The sequence below is a fragment of the Nyctereutes procyonoides genome, unplaced genomic scaffold (assembly GCF_905146905.1).
Source record: "Nyctereutes procyonoides isolate TBG_1078 unplaced genomic scaffold, NYPRO_anot_genome, whole genome shotgun sequence".
NCBI classification, from domain to species: Eukaryota; Metazoa; Chordata; class Mammalia; order Carnivora; family Canidae; genus Nyctereutes; species Nyctereutes procyonoides.
The window spans coordinates 33,183,122-33,204,547 of record NW_026575047.1 but is presented as its reverse complement, the minus strand read 5'-3'; the positions used below and the strand labels follow the sequence as shown (position 1 = coordinate 33,204,547).

General features: G+C 54.0%; 2 protein-coding genes across 2 annotated transcripts; both read left to right on the top strand.

Moving 5' to 3' along the window:
* The first annotated feature begins 5,204 nt into the window (after window positions 1–5,204).
* Window positions 5,205–7,066, top strand: MRFAP1L2 (Morf4 family associated protein 1 like 2). The gene is made up of 2 exons (XM_055325943.1): window positions 5,205–5,593; window positions 6,343–7,066. Exon 1 carries the CDS (start codon window positions 5,213–5,215, stop codon window positions 5,576–5,578), a length of 366 nt encoding a protein of 121 aa, XP_055181918.1. The 5' UTR covers window positions 5,205–5,212; the 3' UTR covers window positions 5,579–5,593; window positions 6,343–7,066.
* An 11,830-nt stretch (window positions 7,067–18,896) lies between these two features.
* S100P (S100 calcium binding protein P) lies at window positions 18,897–21,421 on the top strand. The gene is made up of 2 exons (XM_055326610.1): window positions 18,897–19,144; window positions 21,208–21,421. Exons 1-2 carry the CDS (start codon window positions 19,007–19,009, stop codon window positions 21,355–21,357), a joined length of 288 nt encoding a protein of 95 aa, XP_055182585.1. The 5' UTR covers window positions 18,897–19,006; the 3' UTR covers window positions 21,358–21,421.
* Window positions 21,422–21,426: the final 5 nt, after the last annotated feature.

Sequence of the window (21,426 nt, the reverse complement as noted above, 5' to 3'; positions counted from 1 at the left end):
TGGTTCTCTCCCAATCATTTGTCCAGTGTGGTGGCTCTGGGTAGTTGGGAAAAAAGCTGCAGTCACCTGGGCCATACTCTCTTAGGTGGCCACAAAGACCCATCCAGATTCCAGGAGAGGGGACATAAGATTCCTTCTTTTTTTTTTTTTTTAAGAATAAGTTAAAATATATATATATTTATTCATGAGAGGCACAGAGATAGAGAGGCAGAGACATAGGCAGAGGGAGAAGCAGGTGCCCTGCCAGAAGCTCAACGGGGAACTTGATCCCAGGACCCCAGGATCCTGCAGTTTGCAAGAGATCTATCTTGAGATCCTCAGCAGGCCTTTTGTGTGTTTGAAAGGCCCTACGATGGGGATCCTTGGGTGGCTCAGTGGTTTAGCACCTGCCTTCGGCCCAGGGCATGATCCTGGAGTCCCAGGATCGAGTCCCACATCAGGTTCCCTGAGTGGAGCCTGCTTCTCCCTCTGCCTGCATCTCTGCCTCTCTGTCTGTGTCTCTCATGAATGAATAAGTAAAATCTTAAAAAAAAAAAAAAAAAGTAAAAGGCTCTATGAAGCAACACCATAAATCTACCTGAGGTTTTAACACAGCATTTTTAGTCATGCCTTTAGGTCTCATCTTTAACCTTGTTTTCCTGACAGCAAGGATTTGATCTCTGTCCAGAGCCCTTCCTTAATGTTAGCACTGTCTGCTATGCAGAGAGGCTGGGAATGAGAAACCCAGCAAACCCGGCAAGTCCTGGCTTTTTTATATTCAACAGATGATTCTCCCTCTTACATTCTACTATAAACAACTAGAAGAATCCAGGCAACTTTCAACACTGCCTTCACATCTCCTTAGCTTGATTATACAGTTCTTTAGGTACATGTTATCTTTTCCACTTTTCTTCAGGTTGCCAAGTTCTCTGCTGCTGTAACCAAGAAAGATTCCCTTTCTTCCAGAATCCTCAATGTGGTGTGATGTGGTCTGCAGCTGGCCATAGCAATGTGATCTTGATTGTAAGATGTAAAGTTTGGGGAATATCATTTGTGCATATGGCAGTGATATTTAAAAGTGGCTATAGTGACAGATGACTTATAGTTTTTTTAAGATTTTATTTATATATTCATGAGAAACACAGAGAGAGCAAGAGGCAGAGACACAGGCAGAGGGAGAAGCAGGCTCCATGCAGGGAGCCCGACATGGGACTCGATCCCAGGACTCCAGAATCACGTCCTGGGCCAAAGGCAGGCGCTAAACTGCTGAGCCACCCAGGGATCCCCTGACTTGTATTTTCTAAAATTTGTGTCTGGTCATGCTCGCTTCGGCAGCACATATAATAAAATTTGTGTCTGGTGCTGTGACATCCAGAAAAGAAGCACTACAGCGTCAGTGTGAAAAAGGGACATGGAAAAAGCTTTGGATGTGCCAAGGGAATGAATACCACCTCCTGAGGAAGACACTCCAGCCCCAAGTTTCTAAAGTTTGTTTTGTTTTTATTTTTTAAGTCAGCTCTATGCCTAGTGTGGGGCATGAACTCATGATCCCAGGATTGAGAGTTGATGCTCTACCAACTGAGCCAGCCAGGCACCCCCAGGCCCAAGTTTTTAAAGGAAAAAACCCAGGGGTGCCTGGGTGGCTCAGTCAGTTAAGCATCTGCCTTTGGCTCAGGTCATGATCTCAGGGTCCTGTGAAGGAGCCCCATGTCAGGCTCCCTGCTCAGTAGGAAGTGTGCTTCTCCCTCACCTCCCCCTGCTCCTGCTCTCTTTCTCTCACAAATAAAATCTTTATAATAAAAAAATAAAGAAAAAAACCCAGAACATCTGAGCATTTGAGTGATATCCTTCTAACTGAGCTTGGCGTTTTAATTCATCTGGGTTCACAATCTCACCAAAACAGGGTTCATACCAAGTGGATCAATTAGCTTTTGTTGCATAGGCCACCCTAAGGCCACTTAGGGTGGCCTATGCAACAACAAACATTGCCCAAGGGTCTGTAATTTGGTTGGGATTTGGATGATCCAAACCAGCTCCTTAATGTGTCTGTGGGCCAGCTTATCTAAATTGGGCCTGTCTAGGGCAGCTTGGTCCAGTGTTTCCCTCCTCTTCCTCCTGAGACCACTAAGACAACCCAGCACGTTCTTCTCATCGCAAGGCAGAGACAAGAGTAAAGGGGGCCCCACTGTGTCAGTACGCTCCAACAATGTTCTTGCATCATGTTTGCTAACATTTCATTGGCCAAAGACACACGGCAAAAGATGTGGATGCAGGAAGGGGTGGAGAACTGGGATCATTTATAATATACCACAGTTTGTCCCCAATTACGTAAAATTTCCTCAACCTCATCTAAGGATCCCCCCAAATCTCCTCTAGGCATGGCATTTGGCTAGAAGTCTGATACCTTGTGATCCACACCAGGTTTAAATATGGCTTTTCATGGCCCAGAAGCCTATGAACTTTTTTAAAAGACAAGTTCTTGCCCTGTATTTTAGTTCAGACTACTATAACAAATATCATAGACTGGGTGGCTTAAGACGACAAACTATTTCTCACAGTTCCGAAGGCTGGAAATCCAAGATTGAGGTATTGGCAGATCTGGCATTTAGGGAGAGCCCTCCTCCTGGCTTGTGGACAGCTGCCCTCCCACTGTATCCAAGAGAGAATGAGCTAGCCAGTTCTCTGGCGCCTCTTCTAAGAGCACTAATCTTATCATGGGGGCTCCACCCTCATGACCGAACTACCTCCCAAAGGACCCACATCCAAATACCATTTGGATTAGTGTTTCAACATATGAATCTGGGGGGAGGGAGGGACAGCAAACATGCAGTCTCTAACAGCCGCACAGAGCCAATACACCGAGGTGATGGGGCAGGACAGTGCCCATTTGTAAGGGAGGCTGAATGGTGGCAGTAACTGACTTGCAGCAATGTTGACATGCTGTGGGGCAAATATCATCTGGTCTTTCTACTTTAAGGATAAGGAATATTCCTTGATTAGGTCTTGGCCCTGCAACCTACAAAAGCTTCACTAATGCAGGTGTTGGCACATTTTTTCTGTAAAGGGCCAGAGAACCAACTTTTTTTTTTTTTTTTTTTTTACTCATGAGAGACACAGGAGAGAGGCAGAGACACAGGCAGAGGGAGAAGCAGGCTCAATGCTAAAGCCTGAGGTGGGACTCGATTCTGGGACTCTAGGATCACGCCCTGGGCCCAAGGTATGTGCTAAACCGCTGAGCCACCCAAGGATCGCCGAGAATCAACTTTTTTAGGCTTTGTACATCACATACCTTCTGTGTCATTTTTATTTATTTATTCATTCATTCATTCATTAATTCATTTATTTATATTGGAGAGAGAGAGGCAAAGACAAGGCAGAGGGAGAAGCAGGCTCCATGCAGGGAGCCCAATGTGAGACTTGATCCCGGAACCCCGGGGCCAAAGGCAGATGCTCAACAGCTGAGCCACCCAGGTGTCCCTCCTTTTTCTTTTTTAAACTGCTCCTTAAATATGTGAAAAACATTTAGTTCAGGGCTGTAGTTTGCTGACCCTGCCTTTATCCGTTGTCCTCCACAACACGTGTCTGTACTCTCCAACATGTTCTCTCTTCTCCATCACACTTCTTGGCCACTTCTGAAGACGGCACTGAAAAAGATGTCAGTTTTGGCTACTGAGCCTACTTTCTGCTGATAGAAAATTGGGAGTCTAGAAGCCTTTATACATTTTGAACAGTCTTGAACTTTCTTCAACTAGGGTGGCAGCACTTTTGCTAATACGACTGCCTCAAAAACTCAGTAGATTTCCTATGTATTTTATTGTTCCACTTTTGTACCAAAAGCCGGGCAATTCTTGTTATGTTTAGCCCTCTAGACTTCCTTACTGCTACTTTTGTCATATATGGCTGCTGTGAGATCAAGCTCTTAGGATTCCTAGGAGCCTATGCTAGGCGTAATTTTAATACGGCTTCCCGTGAGCCATATTATTGCTCTCTGGTATCACTGTGAGCTCAAGTATTTCTCCTGTGACTATGTTACATTATACTGCAAAAGGATGATTACTCAGGCACACCTGATCTAATCACATTAACTCCTTAAGTAGAGTCTTCTCTGGCTAGAAGCAGACAGTGATGTCCGGGTTAAAACGATGAGGACTGGACATGATGCTGCTGCCTCTGAAGAGGGGCCACGTGCACGGCAGAGTAGCCCAGAAGAGACGTGACCTCTGGCCAACCCACAAGGAGGGTCTCCCCCAGTATCACCTGCTAGAGGTGCACAGAGTGAAAAAGCCTCGAAATTTACCTCGTCCGTCCCACAATGACAATAGGTGCATTAAAAAATATCTTTGGTGGTAGCTACACCTGTAGTGAGAATAGCCTAACGTACAGTTGCCAAATCACTATATACCTGAAACTAATGCAACATTGTGTGTCAACTATATTTTTTTTAAAAAAGCATTAAAAAAAAAAAAGAAATGCCGGGGGGGAAAAACGATACATCAGCACTTACTGAGCTCTTTCTGTATGCCGAGGCAGGGGAGGGTTGGTTATGCGGAAACCACCCAGAACCCGCCTGCAGAGCCTGCAGTGATAGGGACGGGCTCACACAGCCTGATGGAGAAGGAATCATTCCTCCCGAACGACTGCGCGAGGGCGCTCCTAGCGCCAAGCCGGGCGAGGCGATGCCGGCCGGGATAAAGCGAGGCTCAGTGAATCCCACGCTCCAGCAGAGGTCGGGCGGGCGGGCGGGCGGGCGGCGATCCGCAGCGCACAGCGCGGCTGCGGGCGGGGCCGAGAGCCACCGTGCCCGGGAGCCCAGGGCGGGGAGCCGCCGGCGCGCGCACCGAAGCCCCGACGCCCAGCTCGCCCCCTCGCTCCTCGCCGCACCGAAGGATCCCAGCAGCGCGGACCCCGGCCGCTTCTCGGGGGCTTGGAACGCTGGGGAGCTGGACCCGGGGCGACGTCCGCACTCCGCGAGCGCCGGCACGCACGCACGCACGCACGCACGCACGGCCGGCCGGCCGCAAAGTAGCCCCGGCGTGCCGTAAACGGGACGCACGTGAGCGCAGCGCTGGCAGACGGCAGGGGCCCCATTTTGGACGCCGTCTCTGCTGCGGAAACTCGGCGCAACCTGTTGCTCCACACGGCGAGCTCGGCCCCCTACCCGACGCTCGCCGTCAGCCGCTCGGCCTCTCGGGGGCCGTGAGCCGGCCGCGGGGGCGGGGGCGGGGGCGGCGCGATGCGGCCCGCGGACGCGGACGAGCGGCGGGGGCCGGAGCAGCCCTGCGGCCGGCCCCCGAGCCCCCCGAGCCCCCCGAGCCCCGGGCGCGTCGCCGCCCTCCAGCGCGAGCACGTGCGCGCGCACCTGCGGGCCCGCCGGAAGTTGCTGGAGGTCGCGAGCCTGCTGGACGAGCTCCAGAGCGAGGTGGACGCCTCGGCCGAGGGCGTGCTGGGGCCCGGCCGCCGCGCGGGCGGCGAGGCGGAGGAGCGGGTGCTGAGGCTGTGCGAGGAGGCGGAGCGGAAGGCCGCCGAGGCCGCGCTGATGGGGCGGAGGATCGTGGAGCTGCACCGGCAGATCGACAGCTGCGGCTGCGGCTGCGCCTGACGGACGCGGGGGCGGGTACGTGCGGGGCGCCGGGGGCGGCTGGCTGGACCCGGGCTCGTGCAGCCCCGCCGCGGAGCGCCCCGCCGGGCCGATAGACGCGGGGTCTCGCTTTTACGTTGGGAGTTAGCCGCAAGGCGTAGAGACCGCCGTGGGGAACGTCTGCAGAAGGTGGGCCAGCCCCCTCCGCCGGGTGGAAGCAAGCCCGGGAGGCGAGCTGGAGGAGCGTGAGCGCAAGTGCAGGACAGGACTTCTCTTGGTGTGATGAGGTCGGAGCGTTTCCCACGACCCGGGAGCAGGCGGTAGCATTCTGCACAGTTGGTTGGGTTTGTTTGACCCCAGGATACGAGTTCTAGAATTTAGGTTGTGGTGATGATGATGAATTGCCCCACTTGTACTCCAGCTTATCCGCTGATGGACTCCGTTCAGCTGGTAAAGAGGACTGACCGGAGAGGCTTCATGAAACCAAGAGTCTTCCACTTTCTCTACGATGCTTTCACACGTTGAATACTAAGTCTCTAGTATTATTCTGGGAAGAGGATTTCAGTATTGTGTATGCGGATATGATTATGATTATCAGGTGTATTGAGTTTCGAGAAGACAGCTTCTAGGTAAATACTGTTACCTAAGGGAATAGGCCTAGATTGTAGGCTGCTCTGACTTTATTGTCTTTTTAAAGTTCCGACGTATACTCTTGTGCTCTGCTTTTCTTTTTCTTTTCTTTTTCTTTTTTTTTATGCTTCCTGGAATTTGGGGACACATGAAAGAGACTTGAGGTCAGATTTCTGCAAGAGAGAAGACCCTGCTTGGCTGCAGCTGCTGAAGCAAGAGCCCAGACCGGTCAAGGATGCGGATGCTGCTGCTTTGGATCAGATTGGGAAGCCCCGGGGGCTGTTGGGCATGGAGATGGATGGCATCCGCATTTTGGGATTCTGCAGTCTCTCATATCAGAGGAGGAGAGCTGTGGTTTTTTTCTTTTCTTTTTTTCTGTTTGCTTGTTTCTTGGTCTTTTGTTTGTTTTGTTTTGTTTTTTTCAGAAATGTAATTTTTCTGTGGCATGTTAACTGGTGCACATCATGTAACCTGTCTGGTGAGTAACCTAGAATAGGGGATGAATTCTAGGTACTGTGTGTATTGACTGACTTCAGGGTAAACCATTTTGATATAATCATGCATTTCAGGAGCTTCTCTGCCACAACTGCATATGACATCTACGTGACCTGGAGGGCTTGGGGAGAAGAGCATGGAGCTACCAATGGTGGGCCCCAAATTGATAGCAGGTAGCATCTTCCAGGCTTAGGTGGTACCCAGCTTGGGTCCTCAGAGCAGACCCCAAAGGGGTTGAGAGCAGAGCTCTAGCTTCTTACTATAAAGTTCATTTGCCTAGAAAAGAAGCGCTGAAAGCCAGTTTTTAGAACCTTTGTGCAAATAACCAAAGCCATTGACTTGGCCAGAAAAAGGTGAGATAAATAAATTGTTTTCAGAATGAAAGTTTCCCTTTGGTTGTCGTTATTGTCGAATGGGTGTCCGGTGCTTCCTATTTTGGAATGTGCTCAAAAGCCTGTACTCCAGGGGAAGGTTCTGTCTGTGGGGACTGTAACAGGACAGAAAAGGCAGAGCAGGAAGGGGCCTCTGGAAAGCATTTGGTCTGACCTCTGCCTCCAGGGAGCTGAAGTTCATTCAGTCCCTTAACGTTCACTGTGACCAGGTGCCACTCGAGACTCTGCTGGATGCTAGGAGTTTCTAGGAGGGGTGATCCCATGGGTTAAGACAGCTCTGTAAACAGAATCACAATACAGTGCCCCCATTGGTGGTATTTATATATCCCACGTAAATTGAGTACCGACAGGTGCTAGGGGTGCATCAGTGAACAAAGTGCTTATACACTTGGATTTGACGTTTGAAAGCTTAGGACAGTGCCTCATTGTGCTAAGGCAGGAAAAAATTCATATATATCCAATAGTGGTAAGTTCTTAAAAAGAGAGAGAGAAGGGGGTATTGGGGAGGGAGATGTTGCTGTTTGATATAGGGTGGTCAAGTGACATACCTGATATGGTGATGTTTGAGCAAGGACGGATGTGTGTAATATACGCAAGGATATCTAGGGAAAAAATGTTCTGTGCTCTCGGTGGGTGGGACAAACAGGGCAGAGAGCTGAGGAATAGCAGGAGACACAAGCGGTTTGGGAGAAAGTGGCAGATGGTGAGGTCAGAAGGGACAATCGTTCTGACTGCAGGTGACACGGAAATGAAGCTTTAAGCAGAGGAGTGGTGGGACCTGACCAGGAATGAGGAGATTTACTGGCTGCTGGATTAAGAATTGAAGTTGAGGGCATGGAGTGAGGAGCAGACGGCTGGGGGTCCTGGGGCAGGATGGTCCCTGCAGGCACCGGTGGGTGCATGGTGTTCTGAAGGCATTGCTGAGAGATGATGTGGATGTGTAAGGATCCAGCTGTGTCCTGAGGTTCACGGCCTGAGCACCTGTTGAGGGTAGCCATGTCATTTGTTGAACTGGGGCAGTTTTGAAAGTGAAAGGTGGCCCTAGTAATGATATGGTTTGTGGTCCCAGGCCTGCTGCAGGTGGCCCAGGAGATGTCGTACCCTGTGTTTTTACTGTGGTGGGAGCACTGAAGAGGGAGTCCACTGAGCATTGGGGGTGTGAGAAAGCTTTTCAGACCCCGTGTTTCCTGGTCTGGACCCAGAAGTGTGAGCTCAGCCCTGAGCAGCACCCCAGGCACAGGGAACAAGTGTCCTGGAACCCACCCTGGGAACCTGTCAGTAGGTAGAAATGTGACATGATGGGGGGGGTGTGTGTGTGTGGGTTTTTGCAAGGAGCAGGAGGTAGGAGGCATGCTTATAGCCATCTGCGTGTGACTTGGAAGAGTTTAAACTTGATCCTGTGTTTCCCTGCTTCTCCACCTGGCGTTTTTGTGCTCTGGACTGCACCTGGATGTGCTCTGTTCTTCATACCAGGAGATATACTGGTATATTCTGAATAGTCAAATGTTTTTGAATGTGTGACAAGAAAAAATATTTTTAAATTTTTGAAATGACCTACCACTCGCTAAAAAAAGTTTCACAGTTGGGGCTGCTTCTGGCTCTGTACCGAGCCCCTAAAGCAGCACTGTTCAAATGTAAAGTACCTCTGAAACTCCAGGGTCATTTCAAAGTGCAGCTTCTAGTCCTGTAAAGGATCTAATGTCATGTATTTCTTACAAGCGCCCACATGATGCCTGTGCTGCTGGTCAAGGTACCACGATTCAAGTAGGACAGGCCTCTGAGGTAGTGGTGGTTAGCTGGAAGGGCTTGAGCAGGTCAACAACACTGGTGTAGGAAACTCGCGTGTGGTTGTGGAAGGTGGATGAGGCAAGGCCTGTGAGGTGAGGGTAGAGATCCCACCTCCATGATTGTGCAGGGGAGAACAGAGGACCTGCCTACCTCCCTGCCTCTGCTTCATTTGGCTGCTCATGATGTTTGTCACCATTGGAATTGCAACAGCCAATGGCCTGTGGGACCAGCCCCCCAAGTCTGGAGTCCTTTATTAGAAGGACAACTGTATGTTGTGCTCTGGCTTAACCAATTAATGATGCCAGGAGCACCGTGGGTGCAGCTGCACAGAGCTGGGATTGCTGGGGCTGAGGACTGCACACCCCTTCCACAGGAGCTGCAGTTTCTGAGGCCCCTGCCCTGGCTGTCCCGGTAGGCTGGACCATGGGTGACAGTAGCAGTGTCAGATGGAGAGGGGTAGTGGTGAAAATGGGGGGGATTCTTGGGAGTCCCCAGTTTTTGAGTGTGAGGTCTTTGTTAAGGCAAACATCCTTTTATTTACATCTTAAAATCCATTTCCCTTTCTAACTGGCGGTGGTTAGTATTATCTATGCTTGCATCAAACTCCTGAGGAATAAAGTCAGTCTCTGGGATGCAAATGGGGTGGAACAGATCCAGTTCTAAAATCACTCAAGGACCCGAAAGTGTCCCATCTGTGCTGTCGGCCCACAGCCATGTTCCTACAGCTCCTGTCCAGGGGCAGGCAGCACATTGGACATCTGGAATGAGAAAACAAAAGTCTATTAGAAACTACTTGGGGTTTGGTACTGAACGTACATTATCTAATTTTCAGAAATTTGAGAGGTCATTTTATTGTCCTCCTTGTTCAGGTGAGGATGCAGGGGCTGCAAAACCCCCAGGAACTCGCTCTGGAGGAGGAGCTGGCTCTGTGACTCCGGGCCACCAGAAGATGATGGTTTTGCACTCTCTTCTCTGAGCTTCCTTGGGGCTTGACGTTCCAGTTGTCTCCAGTAACCACTCAGCCAGTGGACAGTTTCAGTGCTGGCTCTCGAGGCAGAGCTTTGAAGGCAGGTGTGTCCGGGCCTCTTCCTAGGCTTTGGGAATTTCAGGGGAGGCCCAGCTACCCTGGGACTTTCACGTGAGTCCTGCATTAGGACTAAGTCTGTTTAGACAGCAGACAGTGGCTGGGTTCCAGACAGGCCCTGAGACACATTCCCCAGCTGCGAAAGGTACTGAGCAGATGAAATCCACCTTTGGTACTCCCGCATGGTCATCTGGTGACACCCATGATGCAGTTCCTGGGCAGTCAGAGGCATCCTGAGGGGTCGGGGTATATGGTCTGATCACTCAGTGTCCCATGAGTCCCACACTGTCACCCACATGGATTGAACTGCATGGTACACCCTGTGACTCCGAGAAGGACAGAGGAGTTCCTTAATGTGCTCCCGTAGAATATGCCTGCCTGACGAAGCAGTCCTCTGTCATGCTCGAGCTGTCAGCTGGAGCCAGGCTTGTTGGACTCTCCGATGAACGGCTGTCCATTTTCCCCTAGGTATTCTCCCTTAGTAACTTTCTGGCATCTGTCTGAGAATTCAGTTATCCCTTAAACCAAATCCCAAGTCAGAACCACAGACTGCAAAGGACAAGATGGGCAGACTTCTGTAGTTTCCCACCTCTGACCTTCAGTTTCTGCAGTTTCCTACCTCTGGCTCCTGGGTGTTAGGCTGCTTCACTGCTCCAGCCAGGTAGGCTGTTCTGCTGTTCCCTAGCCATGACAAGCACGTGCTGGCCCCAGGACCTTTGCCCATGTTGATGCTTCTGACTGGGGCACTCCATTACCTAAAAGGAGTAAGGATGGTGAGGGAGAATGGGGAGCACTTTGAAGGAGTTCTGCTGTGGAGCAAAACAGAGGAATGAGATGAGTGGGGAGTAGCTGGAGCGAGGGTTTCTTCTTTGATGTGTGATACGGGGAAGGCACCTGCTGATGGGACCACCTGGTGCATAGTGGTCCCTAACCCCCTGGCTCTCCATGCCTCTCTCCTGCCCTCCAGCCTCTGATTGAGTTAGCATAAACTTCCCTGCAGTTCTCTCTTAAGCCACCAGCCAGAGGTGCAGCAGCACTGATCTTCCATTTCTAGAACATTGCCTTGGGGAGCACTCAACTGCAGCCCACATGCCCCTTCCCCAGCAGCCTCCCTGCTTCCCCCCTGAGAATCCTGACCTCCACAGTGCTGGAGACCTCCAGCCCTGTGGAGGCACTTCTGATACACCCTGCCCTATCTCACCGACCCCTCCTGAAGCAATCTACTTGATTCTGAAGTTGTGCTGGGTGAGAATGGGTTTATGAGCCGTGATCCAGAGGCCTTCCGCCCCCCCCCCCCCCCCGCCGCCCCCCAGGTTTCCTGGGAAGGTGACCCGAAGAGTCCACACAAGATGGCAAGGTTGTGGCTTTCTGATGGAACAGCCACTCACCTGGTGATGCTGGCGAGCTCACCACCGCTCTGCTACCCCCAGCCCCTGGGCAGCCCTCTGCTGACAGTCCAGAGGCCTCATCATTCAGGAGGCTCAGGCGTGACCTGCCCTGCCCCAAATGCTACCCAGCAGGTGCTTTGGGCTGGTGAGATGTGCAGGCCCGTCAGCCCTGTAACCAACAGAGGTCGCTGCAGAGCATATCTGTGTAGAGGGTGTCAACAGATCCCTTCTGTTCCTTCTGCCCACAGAAGCGTAGCGTAGCGTAGCGCTCGGTTTCAGCTGTGCTTGGCAGACCATGAGGTCTCACAACTGCTCAGCCTCAGTCCACTCACACATTCACCCAGTGGCAGGTTAACGGAGGAAAGACGGATGATTAGACAGAAAAAGCTTTGAATGTGAAAGGCCAAGGCATTTGTGGCTGGAGCACCAGGGTGGAGGATGGCAAGTGTGGGAAGAAGGAAACGGTTGGTCTGTTTAGATCCGGACAGCCGTGTGCCTGGGGAAACGTTAGCTGGCTTTCCTCACCCAGGCATGGGGAATTTCACAAACGTCGTGGGTTGCAGAATCTGACCGGATGCTGGCCCTCACCATGACCATGACCCCTTCAGTCTTGGCTTCGGATATCTCCATCCCTGTCCTGGCACCACCAGGACCTTTCCCTGGTTGGGCTCTGGACATGGAGGATGGGTTGGACTCCCTACCCCAGCCATATGGACCTTCGAAGCCACTGCTGGGGCAGTGCTGTGGATCCAGTGTCATTGGAAAGGAGGCCCTGGGGGAGGCTGGAAGGATGGGTGGAGACCCGGGAGGCCAAGAGGATCAAGCCGCTGAGCACTTGCTGGGAGGGGCTAGGTGGAAATACAAGGTGCAGATCAAGGCCAACGGTGGAGGGTGGTGCTTATGAGCCTAAAAATGGTGTCACTGAATGCCTCGTGCGATGCTGGTTCCTAGAAGCTGGGGGTACATGGACATTTTTCTGGAAGGAATCACAAGCAACTGTTAGTGCTTTCCTTGGAGTGGGAAACTGGGGGCCTGGGGAAGGCAAGCTTCTCAGTCTTGATGTGTGCCTTCTAGTCTTGCTGGATTTTCTAAGCCTGCTCAGGAGCACTGTATTTACCTGTTAATGTCAACAAAAGTTAGCTGAGTAGGGTCCACTATCTTTTTTGGTTGCATTTTACACTTCCCTATATTTAAAACACAGTCCTAAAATTATAAAATAAAAAATTTTAAAGACTAAAGGTCAAATGTTAACAGTCTTAAAAACATCCAGCCCTGTGGCCTGTGGTCTTACCTGTGAGTCTCGGAAGGAAGCCTGGGGAGCCCTGGCTCCTGGTGGCAGCAGTTTCAAGTCCCCAGTTGCCATGTGCTGGCTGGGGACATCTGTTAGCCCAGTTCTCTCTGGGCTCAAAATGAAATCTAACAAAATGGAAACAAAATGAATCTAAAATGTGGCCACTGAGGGGAATGGGTTGTGGACTCACTTTCATTGTGTCTCCACAACACCCTGCAAGGCTGGTGCCAGCCTGACCATGCATGCAGGTGAGGACTGGGTGCAGGGGTGGAGGTGCTGCAGCCTCCAGACCCGCCTCTCCCTCCCTGTGCTACCCTGCCCACCGTCCTCCCTTGAGGAGCCCCTACTTCAGGCAGGGCAGGGGCTGCTGACAAATCTGAGATTGGGGAGTCAGCAGCCCAGCCTCTCCTCAGGCTGGCAGGGCTACCCCCACGGGGTCAGATTGTCTAGTTTCCAAGTTAGGAATAGAAAGCAGAGACTTAAGGAATTGGCTCACACAGCTGTGGGGATGTGGCAAGTCCAAAATCACAGAGTAGGCCAGTGACGAGATTGGAATAAGCACTAATGTCACAGTCTCGAGTCCGCATTCTGCAGGCTACCCAGAAACAAGCAGGGTGTCTGTCATAGTCTTGAGTAGACTTCCTCTCTCTCCTGGAAACCTTGGTCTTTTCTCTGGAGGATGTCAATTGTTGGGGTGAAGCCCATCTGCAGAATGGTGGGTCCTCTGCCTCATTGAGTCCAGTAAGCAATGTCTTCACGGCAACATCTAGACATGTAGAACCACGCAGCTGGGCCCTGTAGACTAGCCAAACTGACATTAACCATTGTGGCTCTTGGCGGGCAGCCTGTGGGTGGGATGCTGTCCCTCTCCACTACAACCCTTGGGGTGATGCTTCATCTCCTCTCGAGGAGAGAACTGGGCTCACAGAGGTCCCCAGCCAGCACATGGCAGGGGCAGACTCAGACCCAGCCCTGTCTTACCTGGGCCTCGGCTCCCCCACTGTGCCTCAGAGAACTCGGCATGGACCTTGACGCGGCCCTGGTGGATCTAGGAAGTGCAGTGTGGGGACAGGCGGCAGGGAAGACCCCCTGTGCTTCTGCTTAAGACAGAGACCTGGGGGGGGGGGAGATTCATGCTAATGTCAGGAGGATCTCATGAGAGAGCCATTTGAAGGGCATTAACACATTATAGGGTCAGCCAGGCCTGGGTTTGAACACACAGAAACGTGTCCTGAGAGCCCTTTGTCTTGGCCAGCCTGGACTTTTATTCTTATCATCCCAAACTGTCCTGGGTTTTCTGATACCCATCACTTGCAAGTCTTGACTCGCAGAAGAAAACAGCAGTTTCCTGAGGTGTGGCTCTGGAGGAGGCCAGAGGTGAGCCCTGTGTGCTCTGGGCTGGAGGCTGTGGGGCTCCAGCCCTCCTGAGATGGCAAAGAGGGTGGGCTTTTTCTCTCCATCAAAGCCCTTTGGCAGCATTTAATTGAGGCAGGAGCTGGAGTTAAGGGGCTGTGTGGTGGGAAACCCCAAGGATTTCAGGCTGTCTCCAGAAGGTAGGAGAGCAGCAGGAAGAGTCTCCCTCTGAGGCCCCACAAAGGAGCCACCCTGCTGACACCGTGATTTTGGACTCACAGGCCTGTGAGAGAAGCAGTTTCTGCTGTTCTCAGCACCTAGTTTGTGGGCATCAGCCCTGGGAACGGAGCCTGTTGGGAGTGCTCTCAATCACAAACCCCAAGAATCCACATGGTGGCATCACAGCTGCTACTGCTCCGGGTGTCACATCCAGACCTCAGAAGGCACCAAAGGGGGGTGGGGGGGGTGGCAGGTGGAGTCCTTTTGCTTTCTAGACTGAAGAAGGATTTGCAGGAGGCTGCACCGGGGCCCAGGGCTCATTGCCCTCTTCCCCGGGAGCCATGTGCCTAGGCTTGAGACCAGGCCCTTGCCCCCGCGGCTCCGTGGTTTGAGATCCCTGACACTCAGCTTGTCCTCGAGAAACTCATTTTCTCAGCTCCCCCCACCTCCTCCCTCAGCAAATATTTGTCTGATACATTACCGTGGATAAAAACGGTTTGATACCAGGGCTGTTTGTGCAGTGAAACTGGAGAGGAGCCTAGGCTGGCTCACCCACATCATCGCCATGAGCCACGCTTTCCCCATCTGCAAAGGATGGATCAGAGGGTGAGGCCCCTCCACTTCCTTCTCTCTTCACCCTGTTGAGGCCTCTCCCAGTTCCCCGATGTGCTTTGGGCAGGGGCTGTGGGACTCCCCAACCGGCATCCCTGGAGGGCTCCTTACTCTGCAGCTTCCTTGCTGGCCTCCCTGCCTCCAGCCTCATCCTCCTCATCCAAATCTCATACCAGCTGCTGAGTTAGCCTAAAAGGTAAATCCTACCAGATCTCTTTGAGCTGAAAACCCTCCAAGACCCTGAGTCTAGCTGTGTGGCCAGCTGGCAAGCTTTGGACCAGCACAGCCCCATGAAACTGCAGCTCTAGGGCAGCGGGGCCCTGAAGCCAGCATTTAAAGTCACTGAGGAGCTCCACTGTGCTGCAAGGGCTAGGAGCCCCAGGCCTCTGGGACAGGGCCCCAGCGAGGCCCGCCTGCAGGGCCTTTCCTGCTCTGTGTCCTATTCCCTTCACAGCTCCTCCCCAGCTCTCCAAAGCGGCAGTTCTTCGTGTCTGCTCTCTGCTGCATTCGCCATCCGTCCCATCCCATCCCCAAGGGGCTGGCTCTTGCACACCTGCGTCCTGCTGCGGGCTTCCCATCATTGTCTAGGTGCTGCCTGGGCCAGGGCCTCCTTGCCTGTGCGCTCCCGCCTCCCTGTTGTGGGCCTCTGCCACCCAGGCACTCCAGAGGCCAGGGTGTGCACCCCCCGCAGCCGGGAGTAGTGGGGGTGGGGAGGGAGGGCTGGGGGGACTCAGAACTTGCACCAACATGGTTTGGGGCCTGTGCTGATCTGGGGCCACACACGAGGAGCCTTCGGTCATGTTTGCTGAGCACAAACATCCTTCTCAGGGGGACCTGGACTCCAGAGTCAAGCTCACAGTTCTGGGGTTTCCCGGGTCAGGTCCTCCCCACACGTGCCTTTCCCCAGAGCTCCTGGACCCACAGAGCCATTTCCTCAGAAGTAGGACAACATCCTGGGCTTCTGGAGAGTGGGCAGCCTTCTGTCTCAGGGTAGGGCCTCCCGGATGACGATCACCTGGGCCCCTCTGTCTTTCTCGGTGGTTCCTCTTTGCCCCGTGTAAAAGCTCGTAATTCCACTTCTTCATCTGGCCTCTGGTGCTGGATGTGGAAGGGCCCGCAAGCAGAGGTCTGGCCCTATGGTTATGGGGAGCATAAAGTGGGCTGGGCGGAGTGGGGGCGGTCTGTGCCAATGCAGGAGCACTTTTCTCTCCCAGCTCACCCTGCTCAGAAGAGCCATGCTGGTCCCTTCCCAGTAAGCTGAGGGCTGGGCCTGTGGAGACACAGTCTCCCAGATCTGTGACCCCAGTCTGCTTCCTTGCTGACCCTGGAGGCCCCCCAGAATCACCATGCTATAAAGGAGGGCCTGGCACCAGTGATCTTGGGGCACCCAGGCCCAGGGTGGGAAGAAAAATCACCCCGCAATGGTCAGGGACAGAAAGGTGTTTCTGCATGATGCAATTCACAGTTGCTAGGGAAGAAACAAGCTTTCCAGGGTGCCTGGGTGGCTCAGTTGTCTGCCTTTGGCTCAGGTCATGATTGGGGGGGGGGTGTCCTGGGATCTAGCTCCCCCCTCAGGCTCCCAGCTCAGCAGGGAGTCTGCTTCTCCCTCTGCCTCTGCCCTTCCCCCTGCTCACACTCTCTTTCAAATGAATAAACAAAAAACTAGCTTTACAGATGAATGCAGTGTAAAAAAACAAAATTCAACTCTGTACATTTGAAGACTTAATTAGCTTTGTTAAGCGATTCAGGAACCAGATGGCCCCCCAAGTAGCAAGTAGATGGGAGCTCCCAGGAGTAGTACAAAATGGAAGGTTTGTATAGAAGAGGGAGAAGGTCATTTTAAGGGGAAGGTCGTTTAATACAATCCAGTAAAACCCTTGTCCTGAGACCCTTCAGATGCATGTCGGTGGGTCATACGCTTGGGGGATGATTGCCAACATGGATCTTGGGAGGTAGAGATGAAGGAAGCTTCTAAAGGAATTTTATATGTCCCAGTAGACTGACAGGATCCTGCGGTCGGGCTAGGCTTGCCTTTGCCCTCAGTATCAACATCGAAGCACCTGAGCTGGAGGAATGTCACTCGACCTGTTTCAACTTCTCAGTGGGCTGTAGGTAGTTTTTCTTTGTAACAGCAGTTTCTGTTAAATGTTTAAGAGTGAAGAGCTGGTCTGGGAAGTTAGCCGTGTCCCGTCGTGTCACCACCATGCATCTGCTATTGAGGGGAGCGAGCTGCTTAGTGACCTTCATCCCCGCATTTCTTCCACCCGTGTTCACTCTACCAGTGATAATCTAACCACTTTTTTTTTTTTAATGCCTACAAAGATCTCCACCAAGAGAGGTCTTTGAGTGACCTTGCCTTGACTTTTGCAATGATTTTGAATACAAAATGTTGGAAAAAAACCCACACACTCATCACTAAATGTTCTGGGGTGGGGGAGAAGCATCCTCTTTCAGCAGGGAAGGTGACTGTGCTTTGAGAAGGCCAGGGAGGACCAGCGCTCCGCAGGTGCTGCACTGGCACCCCGCGTCCCGGCTCCAGGGAAGCCCTGTCCTAGAGAGCACAGGCCGGCCCCTCCTGGGCCCGTCCTGGCCCCATGCCGGGCCCCTTTCTGTGCCAGGTCTTCAGCCAAGAGGGTCTGGCAGCCTCTCCCTTTCATCAGGCTGCTTGGTGCCCGCTCTGTGATCCTGCCTTGTCCTTGGGCCCAATCTGTCTCACAACTGCTTCACCCCGCGGCTGTAGCAAGAGTTAGGAAGTCCCCTCCCCATCCTGACGCCTGACCCAAGTTCCTCATCCCTGCTCAGACGGGTAAGCCCTGGCCTGCTTGCGGCCAGAATCCCCCCAACCTGTCTGCCTCCTCAGTAATCTCCCACTCTGTGACCCCCACTGACTCTGCTCCTGGGCATCCCTGCCAGTTCTGCTGTGGGTGGGCGCTGAGCCAGTGTCCCCACTGTTGGGATAGTCATGAGCCCTGTTGCAACAGCCCTGAACACTTACTTCCCTTTCACCAACTGTCACCACAGGGCCTCTGACACCCTTTCGTGGTGCTGCAGAGGCTCCAGGCCTTGGGATTCCCTCTGGAGGCTCCCCCCAGCTCTCTCCATCTGCTGGGCACCCGGAGTCTCATCCTAAGAGGGACTTGCCCAGCACAGCAGAGTGGGCTGACCATATCTGCTCCCAAATGACCACCTGCGGGGCCACGCTGAGCCTCCCCTGCAGGAGACCTGGGAAAGGCAACGTGTCCAAACGAGAAAGGACTGGTGGAAGATGGGCTGCTCCCCACCAGTGCCAGGCTGGGGCTGAGCCCGCTGCATGGAAATGGCTTTATCTCCCTTCCACCGACCTCCAAGCTCTGTCCGGGGGCTCCCTCTGCCAGGCCCTGCAGGCATCTCCAGCAATAGCCCCGTGACCTATGCCACCTCTGGGGAGCGAGGGAGGGGCAACTCTGTGCTCCCAGAGTCCTGGCTTGGTCACAGCCTGGCACTGTCCATCAGGAAACAGAGACAGCCTTCAGGTCTGGAAATCACACGGCCCCCCTAGCCCCCCGCCCCCAGCAGGGCACAGGGAGATAGTAAGAACAGGCAGGGGGTTCTAAGGAGCCTGGCAGGGCAGGCCAGGGTGGCCCTTCACCTGCTTGGGGCTAGCAGTGTCTGCTGTGGGTTTGGGGAGCGGGTCTGAGGCGCCTGTCCTCTGCGTGCTCCGTGGGGTGTTCTGCACAGCACTGCAGGAGCAAAATCCTGCTCTTTCTGCCATTCCCTCAGGCGGCCTTCCTCAAGCTGGGTCCCTGAGTGCCAGGCCCGCCTCCACCACTGCATGGGGCCAGATGTAACCGGATAGGACTGCTCCATCCATTCCTTGCTCATTTAACAAACCCCCACAGACCCCCTTGTCCCCTGACCCTTGCTCAGTAAATCAGTGATGAATGACCCCAGGACACACGGAAGCACAGGGAAATGTGGGTGCCGTGAGGTGCAGGCTGGGGGGAGGCTTCGGACAGGAAGTCTCTGTGATGCATTTCTTCAGAAGTGAGCAATGCAGAACGGGGAGGGGCAGGGCAGGGTTTGCTGCTTGGTCCAGCCCGCTGGTCGCACCCTCTGTCAATAGAGGCTGGCCTTTATAAAGCTCCAGAAAGCCTCTGGGGACGTTTCCTCCTCCTTCACGCCAGCTCCCAGGGGGAAGGTGGGTCCACATCCAGCACCATGACCGAACTGGAGACCGCCATGGGCATGATCATTAGTGTCTTCGCCCGGTACGCAGGGGTGGAGGGCAGCAAGCAGAGCCTGACCAAGGGGGAGCTGAAGGTGCTCATGGAGAAGGAGCTCCCAGGCTTCTTGCAGGTGAGGGCCCACGGAGAGGGTCAGGGAGGACAGTGGGAGCACTGACCTGGTGGGGGCACGTGGGGAGGGCAGGGAGGACAGTGGACCGGAGGGCAGGGAAGGCCCGAAGGGCTGCATGGCTGAACTGCCCCCCACCAGGGCTAGAGCCTCTGGAAGGAGGAGCCCCCCCACCCCAGGAATGGATCGGCTGCCCTGGGGGAGAGCCAGGAGCAGGTGTGGCTCCTGGGTCAGTCCTTGAAACCTGGAGTTGGAGCAGCAGTTTACTTGCTGCCAGAGTGGGGGGGAGCCCAGGGGGAGAGCTGGGGGCGGGGTGCCAGCCTGAACTGGGCTGCAGGACTGGGGGGGATCCAGGACCCACGGTGAGGTTGGGTGTGCTGGCCCCTCACAGCTGCACCCCTCTGAGGCTGCTGGCCACAACCACTCCTGCTGTCCCCTCTGCTCTGGCCGTCCTCCCAGCATTCCCGGGCCTGGTGTTAGTGGGGCTGACGGGGGTACAGACGCAAGGAGGTCCCACCCTGGCACTTTTCTGCCCAAGGGAGGCCTCCTCCGGGGACCTCGAAACAGAGGCCCCGCCCTCCTCTGCCTCCTCCCTTCCTGCTCCCGCTCCTCCTTTCCCCACTATGCTCCTCTCTGTTCTTCACCCTCCAGCTGCTCTCCTGTCCCCTCCTCCCTCACTTCCTCCCCTTCCATCCTCCCCTCCTCTCCCTTTCCCCTTGCTCACCATCCATCTCTTCCTCTCTGACCGGGAGCTCTCAGCTCCAGCTCCCCTTCTTTCCCACTTTTCCCCTCCCCCTCCTGGCTCCCCTGGAACCCACCAAACCCCACTTACCTGCCCTCTAATGGGTCTACCCTGAGCTGATTCTTAAAAATGGAAGCCTAAAAGTTTCAGTCTTCAATTCAAACACAGTCTTTCAATATGTAAGGGCAGTGAGGATACAGTTCTTTAAATGAAGTTTGTTTTTGTCTACTATAAATACATGTTTCTGGTAGAAAATGTAAAAATACAGAAATGTGGAGGCAAGAAATCCCCACCCAACACACTCTCCGTCTCTCAGCCTTTTCCCTTTGCAGGAGCTGAAAGCTGATGTGTGTCAAACTCTAGAAATGCAGTTTAATTTCTTTTTGAACTTAGAGCAGAGTTTCAAACTCCAGTGCTCACAGAACGCCCCTGCCCGGGGTGGGGGACTGGGCAAAGCTGGTGGGGACAGATGCTCTGATAAACTGCCAAGTTTGAGTCTAACCCGGGGGATTTTGAGCCAAAAGTTTGGGGATTGCAGGAGGGGCAGAGGCAAGTGGCTTGGGAACACAATTTGAGAACCAGTGGTTGAGGTGGGGGACCCTAACGAAGAAACTTGGCAAAAGCAGGGACTCAGGGCTGCCGTCTCCGGGGTCCAGCTGACACGGAAGCCCAGCCTGGGGTGCAGTCAGAGCTGCCATACTGGGGGGGGGGGCTGTTGGCTACAAACCTCAGGAGCCCCAGTGGGTGGCTGTGGGGCACTGGGCCAGGGACACCCCTGCACAGGGTGGTCCTTGGTGAGGCTGCGCACTGGGGCAGACTCCCGTAGACTGCCTAGAGCCTTGGCATGGACACGCACGCACGCACACACACCCTGCCCACCGCCCCCCCCGGGGTACCCGGGGAGGGGGAGCTCTGTAGCCCCAACTTTCCCTGCCACCCCCCCACACACCACTGTGCCCAGGGGCTCTGCAGCCCCAGATTTCCCTGTGTCCGGGCTGGCCCTGAGGATCAGAGGCTCGCTGCCTAGGAGGGTGTAGAGCACAGGCCCCCATATGATCTGGTGAGGTGACCCGGCAAAGCTGGTGGGTACCCCCTCTACAGCATATCAAAACAGTCCAAAGGACACCCTCTCCCCAACTGGCCAGTGAGACACACGCTGCCTCATGAGCTGCATGACGCAGTTCTGACCGGCCCTAAATCCAAGGGTGGGTCCCAGCAGCTCGCAACTGCCCAGAGCCCCGGGACTTGGGCCTCAGTGCCCCCAATGCCCTCACCCCCATCCCATCCCGCCAGCAGTGGCGCTGACCCCGGCCTCTGTCTCTAGACTAAAAGGGACAGGGACTCCGTGGACAAACTGCTCAAGGACCTGGACGCCAACGGGGACGCCGAAGTGGACTTCAGCGAGTTCATCGTGTTTGTGGCCACGCTCACGGCCGCCTGCCACCAGTACTTCGAGCGGGCGGGGCTCCCCTGATGCCCTGCAGGCTGGCTTCCAGAACCCTCTGGGCCAGCATCAGTAAAATACTTGTGAAAAGCTCCCCGT

Coding starts and splice junctions, on each gene's coding strand:
- S100P (XM_055326610.1), top strand. CDS start 19,007: ATGACCGAACTGGAGACCGCCATGGGCATGATCATTAGTGTCTTCGCC. Junction 19,145..21,207: donor AGCTCCCAGGCTTCTTGCAG/GTGAGGGCCCAC, acceptor CTCTGTCTCTAG/ACTAAAAGGGACAGGGACTC.
- MRFAP1L2 (XM_055325943.1), top strand. CDS start 5,213: ATGCGGCCCGCGGACGCGGACGAGCGGCGGGGGCCGGAGCAGCCCTGC.